The sequence below is a fragment of the Oratosquilla oratoria genome, chromosome 35 (assembly GCF_046742065.1).
Source record: "Oratosquilla oratoria isolate Oo_2021 chromosome 35, ASM4674206v1, whole genome shotgun sequence".
Taxonomy (NCBI): domain Eukaryota; kingdom Metazoa; phylum Arthropoda; class Malacostraca; order Stomatopoda; family Squillidae; genus Oratosquilla; species Oratosquilla oratoria.
The window spans coordinates 14,267,273-14,277,272 of NC_134811.1; the positions used below are offsets into that span (position 1 = coordinate 14,267,273).

The 10,000-nt window shown below is 41.4% G+C and overlaps 1 protein-coding gene across 5 annotated transcripts in view; it reads left to right on the forward strand.

The window, feature by feature from the left end:
* LOC143018549 (uncharacterized) overlaps positions 1-10,000 on the forward strand; it is a 536,469-nt gene that overhangs the window by 491,826 nt on the left and 34,643 nt on the right. For all 5 annotated transcript variants that reach the window (XM_076174008.1, XM_076174004.1, XM_076174005.1 and 2 more), the window contains exons 3-4: positions 6,505-6,662; positions 7,828-7,900. In XM_076174008.1, the coding sequence (XP_076030123.1) occupies positions 6,505-6,662; positions 7,828-7,900 (231 nt within the window). The remainder of the gene's footprint in view (positions 1-6,504; positions 6,663-7,827; positions 7,901-10,000) is intronic.

Consider the following 10,000-nt stretch of genomic DNA (forward strand, 5'->3'; position numbering starts at 1 on the left):
CAAGGACGCTTCATTTAATCGGCGATCCTCCCCTCTCCGTTCCCTATTACAGAAAAAAAGAGAAGACGGGGAGAAATCCCCTCGGGCTGCGTCAAAAAATCATTCACACATACTCCCTAACCCCCCATCCCCCACCCACTCCCTTCCATGCATTATCCATACAAAACCATTCTCCACTCACCCCTATTTTCTGTCTTCTTCCTGCTTTCCCCAACAGACATACCCCTCTTTCCCAGTGCCCCTTTACCCCATCCATCCATCGCATCTTTGGTCGCCCCTTATGTTCACTCCTTCCATCTCTGCTTTCCACACCTCATTTACTAATCTTTCTTCACTCATCCTTTCCATGTACCCAAACCATCCCAAAATTCTTTAATCAACCCAGTCTCCCTACTCTCTTTCCACCCACACTCTCCTCCTCACCTCGTTTCTCACTCTATCTAGGCCAGTAACCCCTACCATACTCCTCAGGCATTTCATCTCAAACACATTTAAACTCTTTCTCTCTTCCTCTGTTATATCCCATGTTTCTGCCCCAGATAGTGCTGTCGGCACAATCACTCCTTCATACAATCTTCTCTTAGCATCCATTCCCAAATGTCTATTTCTCGTTATATTTTTTAATTCCCCAAGGCATTTACTTGCCTCTCTGAACTTACATTCTACCTCCACCTCCACTCCTCCCTTTCCCGCCATATTCGCACCCAAATATCTAAAGCTATCCACTTCCTCCAGTCTCCCTTAATACTCACTTCCAATTTGCTGCCATTCTCTACCCTTGTACATCTCATCACCTTACTTTTACCCACACTTATCTTCAACTTCCTTCTTTCGCACACCTTCCCAAACTCCGTCACTAACTTCCTTAATACCTCCTCTGATTTTGCTACATGCACAGTGTCGTTAGCAAACAAAAACTGGCTTATTTCCCATTTTTCTTCATTTTTAACCATATCCGATCATTACCCTTGCGTTTACCTCTGGCATCACCCCATCCATGTATAAATTGAACAGCCAAGGCGACATAACACATCCCTGTCGAAGTCCCACCTTTACATTAAACCACTCACTTTCTCAATTTCTAATTCTAACTCACGCTCTGCTACTCTCGTCAAGAATCTTGACTGCTCCTAACAGCTTTCCTCCTATTCTATATATCTGCAATACCTCACACAGTGCCTTCCTGGCTACCATATTATAAGCCTTTTTCAGGTCCATTAAGACCCAAAAAAACATCCTTACCTTTCCCTAAAACTTTTTCATATGTCTGCATTATCAAAAAAATCTGATCCACGCAACCCCTACCTGTCTTAAAGCCACACTGTTCCTCACCAATCAAAACCCTCCTATAAACTTTCCCAACTACACTTAACACTTGTCCCCTTTTCCCTTGTAAAGCAGAACTATAAAGGTACTCCTCCAGTCCTCCGGCACTCTACCCTCTTCTAGACAAATATTAAACAACTTGTGTGTATATATATATATATATATATATATATATATATATATATATATATATATATTCACACAAAGTCATGGTCTTCGACTACGAAGGAGGAACAGCGACAACAACAACGAAAGCACCAACAACAACAACAACAAGATGGCAATGAAGACCCACCTCAGCTGAATAAAATACTTTGGCGTTAGACAGAATAAAATCTAGAAAAGATCATACCAAAATGTTACGTTAAGTTAAAATTATAATTCATTCATTTATCTATATAATTATCAATTACTTTTACTTGTTCATTCATTTATTCATTCAATTGTTTTCATTTGTTTTTGTATTTATGTGTAAGCATGGGTTGAAGTATTCTATTCTCTATTTGTATTTTATCTATTCTTTTATTTATTTTTTATCTATATACATATATATTCATTGACAAGTATTTTGCTGATTTTTCATTTGCTCTTTTTCGTTTATTAACTAAATTATATATTTACATATATACTTATCATTTCATACAGGCATCAATATGGGATTGTAACATTTTTTAAACAAGCTATGGGCCTCAGGGTGTCCACACGTGGCCACACATGCGGGCCACATCAACAGTGAAGAAGTACAGTGGTTATATAAGGAGCTTGAGGAAATGAGTCACCTCAAAGAGACTTGGCGGGGCACGCCGGGCAGGGGGCAGAGCTTAGGGGGAAAGGGGCGGGGCTTCGTGTAAGTGGGAGGAGCGAAATCGATTTGGTACTTCCCTCCTGGAACTACAGTGACAACACAGTTGACAGATGGGATTGTTGTCACACGGAAGGAAAAATGAATCAATAGGTCGATATATATGTCGAATAAATGAATAGGTTTATGAATGAATGAATAAAAGATAAAATATGAAAGCATTAAATGGGCGTAGATCTTCAGACTGGAACCGCCCTTCGACTGAATTAAACTGTTTGCCATTAGAGTAAATTGTGTTATGTTTGGACGAATTTTTATTCATTTTTATTATATCTTATTTGTTTATTTATTCATTCATTTATTCCTTTGTTTATGGATCTCTTTCATTTCTTCTTATTTTCTGTTTTATTTGTTTATTTAATTATTTGCTTTTTCTTTGTTATTGGAAGTCTCATCATCATTTTTTATCTTGACAATATGATGTGAATTATGTTGAACTCAATATATCAAAATCCGGTGACCGCCAAATAATTCTTATCATTTGAGTTGGCTTTATTTGAGTCAGAATAGAGATGTGGTAGATTAAAACCTTGCTTTTGTTATTAATTGACTTTCCAGTTAAAATTGTTTTACGCAAAAATCTAGAAGATACGCTACGATATTGAGCGAGTGCGTTATCAAGAGAGCGACTAAGTGAGTGAGAGGGATTTATGAAGAAAAGGAGGATTGGGTATGAAAGAACTGCACAGGATTGTCCATCAGTTCAGTTGTAGGCTAAGTTGAACTTAAGTATGCGGAAACGCCTCAAGTCGTTTCTATTAAGTTTAAAGACCATTGTTACTTATACATAATAACAATTTGTTATAATTGAACGTCTAACTACGATTTATGGTGAACTCGTTATCTAAATAGAAAAAAAAAATATTATCTCATGGAAAAAATTATCTAATTTGTAATATTGAAGGCAAAGATCTTGTACCGTCTCAGAAGCCTTTCATTAGTCGATTGTTGTCATTAAAATACGCGTGCACGCACGCGCACACACAAACACAAACACACATACACAAACACATACACACACACACACACACACACACACACACACACACACACACACACACACACACACACACACACACACACACACACACACACACACACACACACACACACACAAGCACACACACACATAAAAAACACTAACACATACATACTGAATCACATACACTGACACACATACATACATACATACATACATACATACATACATATATTCATACATACACGCACACACACACATGTGTACTTCCAAAGCTGTTTGCATGACTTAGGCTATTCTGGCAACATGCCATCGCCTGACCCGAGCGAGCTCATTTGACTTGTCAATATATTCTTTTTCCTCTGAATTTCTCGCCAAGAGTATTTTTGTTTACTGATCATATCACCTCTGTCACATTTTTCTTCGAGCGTTGATAACCAGTTTTTAGTCTTTCTGAATAAGACAGAAACAATGTCGGTTTGACACCCATCGCGTGAAGACTGTGAACTTTCACTGATTTTTGTCGCAGACTTTTGGGTGGGTTCCGCATCTACAGCGACATATATCAAATGAGGTCTCAGGTAAAATCTCGGCCAAAAGTCCTGACCCACCCAACGATTTTCACTCTGCAAGCGTGGCCTCTGTTGCCGAGGGTTGGATATCCTATATGAGATAATTTCAATAAAACAATTTATTAAACACAACTCTTGGATTTGCCCCAAACAGGATATCTGTTATTTTTTCCTCAACGTCTTGCGCAGTTCCTAGGATGTAGGATATTGTTTACTGTTATGGACCAAAAGTTCTCCTGCCGACATGCATTGTCATTGAAACTCATTGTACACATTATCCCAAGCTACTTTCCTTTCTCCTCTTTTGTCCCATTATGACATTCATTCTTGTTGCACAACACTTGGTGGCTCTGAAATGTATTCACTTTTGTATCTATGTGTGCGTGTAACTCGTATGAGCATGCGTGTGCGTTTGTGTGTGTGTGCGTGTGCGTGCGTGTGTGTTTGTGTGTTTTTGTGTATGTGTGTGTGTGTGTGTGTGTGTGTGTGTGTGTGTGTATGTGTGTATGTGTGTGTGTGTATTCACTTGGTCTTTGGATCACGTGTTGGACTCGTGATCGACAGCTATTTCCCTCCTGGAAGAGAGCTCAGAGCTCGTAGGTCCGATCTATGGGTAATGCTATGACCTTGCACACACACACACCCCCAACTCCCCGCCCACGAGAGTTGGAGTAACACCCCTCAACGCTGCGATACTGATATTATTTCAGCCCCGGGCAAGAGTCGAACCCGGACCTCCGTAGTGGCAGGCCAGAGCTCTAACCACAGCGCCATGAGAGGTGTGTGTGTGTGTGTGTGTGTGTGTGTGTGTGTGTGTGTGTGTGTGTGTGTGTGTGTGTGTGTGTGTGTGTGTGTGTGTGTGTGTGTGTGTGTGTGTGTGTGTGTGTGTGTGTGCATTTTAATCACCCTACGAATATCACTAAGCAAACATAATATTTCCGCTACGTTTACATTTATTTTTTCTTTACAAGAAAATACCATATTCAGCAAAGTTTTAATCATACAGAAACATGTATGAAATACTAAAGAGCAAACACCACAGTGGCATGACAACTATGCAAGAGGTTTAAAGACTTTTGAAAGCAACTGTACCTACATGCATGCATGCATGTGTGCACGTGCGCGCATACATGTGTGAATGTTCATTATAACCCCATCCTTTTAATTCTTCATTCTGCTCCTGGAAGCAATTACTCGGGCTCATTATCTCGTGTTATTACAGCCAAAGAAGCTAAAGACAAGGTTTAATTCATCGTATCTCTATTGTACATTAGCAGGCGTCCTGCAACAGCAACCCTCCCCTCCCTCACTTTCACCCAGACAGGGTTATCAACTTATATTTTTTCAGGGACAACCTGTGGGGACCCCGCGGTGGTCCCTCAGGGGAGAGGGAGGAGGGAGTAGGGGGAAGCTAACTGCCCCACCCCCACCCTTCAACTCATTTGCATACTTTATGGTACATACTTTCAATCTGGCTTTCGTCACGTATATCAAACTTATGCGTTGCTGTTCTTTACTCTCCTGTAGAAACCAGTTTCCAATACTGAAATTAATCGTTATGCATCCACTAACTACCTCTACTTTTTGGTTTATGGTAGCAATCGTGGCCCCCTGTGGCCCTCCAGGGGGCCACAAGTTGAGTTCCATGTCTTCATAAAATTACTTACATCAGAAGTCAAAAGATTTTTATTTGTTAGAAAGAGATGCTCATAGTCACGGTGTTCCAGCTACTTAAATTTGATTCTTTAACCTGATAACATTCTTTACATATTTACTTCTGGCAAACGGCATAAGATTAAAATTATCTCTGTGTGTGCATATGCGCGCGCGCACGTGTGTGTGTACGTGCGTGTGCTTGCTTGTGCACATGCGTGCGTTCGTGCATGTCTGGGTGTATGGGATCATGATGTGAGTGCATGGGCGAAGTGAAGTGTCGTGAACTCGTCGACCTCCAAGAGACGAGACGATGTCTGTCCTTCCTCGTTTCATTTTCCTTTCCCTTCCCCCGTCGTCATCATTACATGTTTCTTTGTCTCTTCATCTTAACCTTAAACAATCCTTCCTTATTATATTCTTTCCGTGATTTGTTATCTTTGTAAGAATTTTGTGAAGTGGAAATGCGTTCTTCTAGAATCTAGACTAAGAATTGTTGTATTTTGATGCCATTTTAATTACTTCGTTTTTTATTTTAATGAATACTTAGATATTTGAATAGTTATAATGTTATTATGAGTGTTTTCATATGTAAACACACACACATATACATGTGTGTGTACATATAATATATATATATACATATATATATATATATATATATATATATATATATATATATATATATATATATATATATATATAGTGTGTGTGTGTGTGTGTGTGTGTGTGTGTGTGTGTGTGTGTGTGTGTGTGTGTGTGTGTGTGTGTGTGTGTGTGTGTGTGTGTACATAAATACATTCCTATATACATCCGTAAATTAATACTTTTATACATTTATATACATGCATACACACATACATACACACGCACGGAACACACACACACACACACACACACACACACACACACACACACACACACACACACACACACACACACACACACACACACACATACACACACACACACGCGCATAGGTATGCTTATATTAATCCATGCATGCAAAATCCATGCATATATACGCACATAATGTCATATACACATACGTATGCAATATACCCCTAATATGATCTCTAACGTCCTTTTCTGTTTTCTTTTCCCTCCTGCAGGACCACATCACCGAGGTGCTCATGAAATGGGAGCAGATCGACGATGAGATTTGGGCCAAAGTCATCGTTCTCGAGAGGAACCGTCGAGTGGCCAAGGCTTACGCCCGCGCCCCCGTTCTCACCGTCAACGGTTCGGATGATGGATTTGATGGATTCAGGTAAGGGAGGTCGTGGTGGCGGTGGTGACGTTGGGCAGGGACGGGACGGGTGGAGGGGACGTAGCTCCAGAAGTGATGAACAGTGGATTGCACAATATCACGTTACGGCACTTGTGCTCTGTCTGTCATGTCAGTTTATATCGTTTCGTAGTGCTGTGAAGCAGGTATTTCCGTAAATATGTGTCATTTACAAAGCCTTTGATATGGAAACGTGGAAAACTGGAAGTACTTGAAGAGTGCAAACTTCCGCCGAGGTCAGTTCATTTCAGTCTTAAAGAAAGAAAGAAAAAAAAGATCGGATGACCACCAAAATCTAATGGTATATTACATCACTTTTTTCTGAAAAAAAACTCTTAAAATTCCTAGCTTAAAGCTGCTAACAGACGAACGAACGAATGCGACCGAAAACATAATCACCTTGTCGGAAGTAACAAGGGACTAATAAGAGGGCCCGCGGTTCTTCACACACCACACGCCTTGTGAACCGGACGTCCTCAATACGGTCTTCCACTGGTAAATCCAGAATCATGAGAAAACCGCAGCGAAATAACTGTGCACATGAAAACACGTCACTTACACAGCCTATGTGTCGGTTGCATGTGTCAGTTACATGACCGGTGTTTCATACGTCCAGCCGGGACGGGAGGGAAGTCTTATGTACCCTGTACTCGATGTCGACGACAGATGTCGATCTAAGTAGGGACCGGTACACCTGCGCAGACATCTGTACTGATAAAGATCATACACACTGGTGATCTGATATACATATACATATAATATATATATATATATATATATATATATATATATATATATATATATATATATATATATATGTACAATACCCGCAGTCCTAAAAAAAAATTCCAAGAAAAGGCTCTTTGAGTCAAAATAAAAAATAATGGAATTTCAGTGACCCTATACAGGTGGGCTATGAGAGTGGTGTTAAAAAAAAAATAAGATAGCAAAAGAGGTTAACAGAATAAGATAAAATGATGGTACAATAGAATAAGATAAGACAAATAAGATAGAATAAAAAAGAGTATTAGATCTCTGTTGTTCTTCGAGATCGGAAACCAGGTTTTTTAATTGAAGTTTACTCGAGGATCCCTTGTCATTATCCCTGATGAAGCTTTTCAGGAGCTCTCCCCTCATTCTCTTTCAGGATTGGACTATGCGGCTTCGACAACCCCTGGAGAGACCCAAGAACTGATGACGTCAAGAGGCACATTGGACAGGTAGGTTCCTCGAAGTCTTACGCCACGAGGACGGGTTTATTGAATCTATCTTCCAAGGGGCTCCTTCCCTGTGAAATCGGGTTGCATAAGCTTCTTCCCTTTTGGGAATGGGTCCCGTGGATCCATTTCCCAAGGGATTCCTAACACGTGGATTGGGAGTGAGGGAGTTTAGGTTCCATGAGATTCTGTGTCTCGGGGATGAGTTCTATGGTGATCATTTCTTCTGGGTTCCTTACCATCGGGTTAGGTTCGGTAAAGATAGGTTACAGGAAGTTGAGTGCTCTGGGGGAGGCCTCTGTGGGACTGGATTCCACGGGGTTCCGTGGTGTTGGATTCCATGGGGTTGCGGGACTGGTCTGGCCTCTGGGTTTTCTTTCCAGAGGGGTGCGTTTCATTGAATTAGTTCTTGGGTTTCGTTGAGGTTGATCCTGTTGGTGAATGTTCTGAGGGTGAGTAGAGTCCCAAGGATTTGGGCTCCAAGGTTTCATAGGGCTTGGTGCTGAGATGGGGGGGGGGCTTTAAATGGAATTTCGCGTGCATTTATCTCACGCGTTAGAGATCTCCATAGTAGTATTCTTTGAGGCCAGATTGTACTTTTTTTTTTTTTTTTTTTTTGACGGCCAGTTCAGATGAGGTACTTAATTCTGGGTGGGTTTTTGTGGGGATGATTTTCTTCCCGTTGGTTTACTCCATCAACATGATTTTTTTTTTTGGGGGGGGGGCTGGTACCGTACTGTTTCGTTTATTATTTGTATGGGTTAAGTTAATCTTAGGGTTGTTGTAGTTTTGTTGTTGTTGTTGTTGTTTTCGTCGTCGTTCTTGTCGTCGTCGTCATCGTCGTCGTCCCATTTGCGCCTTTATCCCACTTTGGTGCCATAACCATCATTGCACCAACAAGTCAGCCTTACACCACCTTTCGGCTTATTTTCACACCACCAAAACACACCTCTCTTTTCACCATCAAACCTCTTTTACCTCACCTTAGTAACGTTTCTCACAATACACTTTTTCACCACACTTAACCCATTTTTTCACAATACGTGCTCCAACTCTTCAATCTTTATACACTTTCACAACTTTTGCACACTTGCACACCTCCGTTACACTATTCTATCACAACCTTTCCACCACCTCTGGCACCACATAGCCACACTCCTTTCACCCCCAGCAGGAGGGCCGCGCCCCTGGGCGGTCCCCGTCGTCGCCGTCGTCAGCCCAGGAGCCCCCGCTGGCCTCGCTAACCGGATTTTCTTGAAATTCTGGTCCTCGCAATTGGACCCCGCTCCCTCTGGGCTCCTTTGGAGAGGCGACCCGCCCTGGCACTCCCACAGGGCACTGGTCCTCCTGCAGCTACCCGCTACAGGCACCAGGAACCTCTTTGATATTGTGGTCCACTTCATGTGCTTTGTTCTTGATGCCTTCATGTGAATTTATTCAAGTGAGGAAGGGAAAGAAAAGTCCCTACGTTTCGAGATTGTTGACTAGCCAATCAGGAATTTTAGGGACTGCAAGGCCCTTAATGTGGGAAGGTTTTAAGAATACTGATTTATATTCAAGTATCTTAGGCAGTTCTGCTCCATGTGCTACTGACCCCGTGAACAGTCTTGATGCCGGAACAGTTGTAGCATTGGCACGCTTAAGCACTCGCGGCAGAAACTCCCACTCTTGGTACTGCGGACACTCACGCTGTTGGTACTCTTAATAGCGTTATTGGGTATCCATGACACTTAGGCTATTGGTACCCCTGATATTAGAGTGACTGTTTCCCATGTCATGGACATTCATGGTACCCCTGACGACGTTTGCTTTCTTGGTACTTCTGAGGCTGGTATTCTGTGTTCCTTGGTAATCCCTTTCCCTTTACTTAACTCTCGACCCCTTCGTTTTAGAAAGCTCCATTTGTTTGAATGAAGTGCAGCGATAGCAAGAGGCAAAATTTTAAAGTTTCCCACCTTTTGAATAGGATAATAAGACATTGTCCCCTTAATTGGTAATAAGACAGTGTCCCCTTAATTAAAGAGGCTTTATTTTATACTCTCTTTTACCCATAAACTCGCCATAATCCTCCCAGTAACTATCAAGTGAACCCCCTCAGTGACT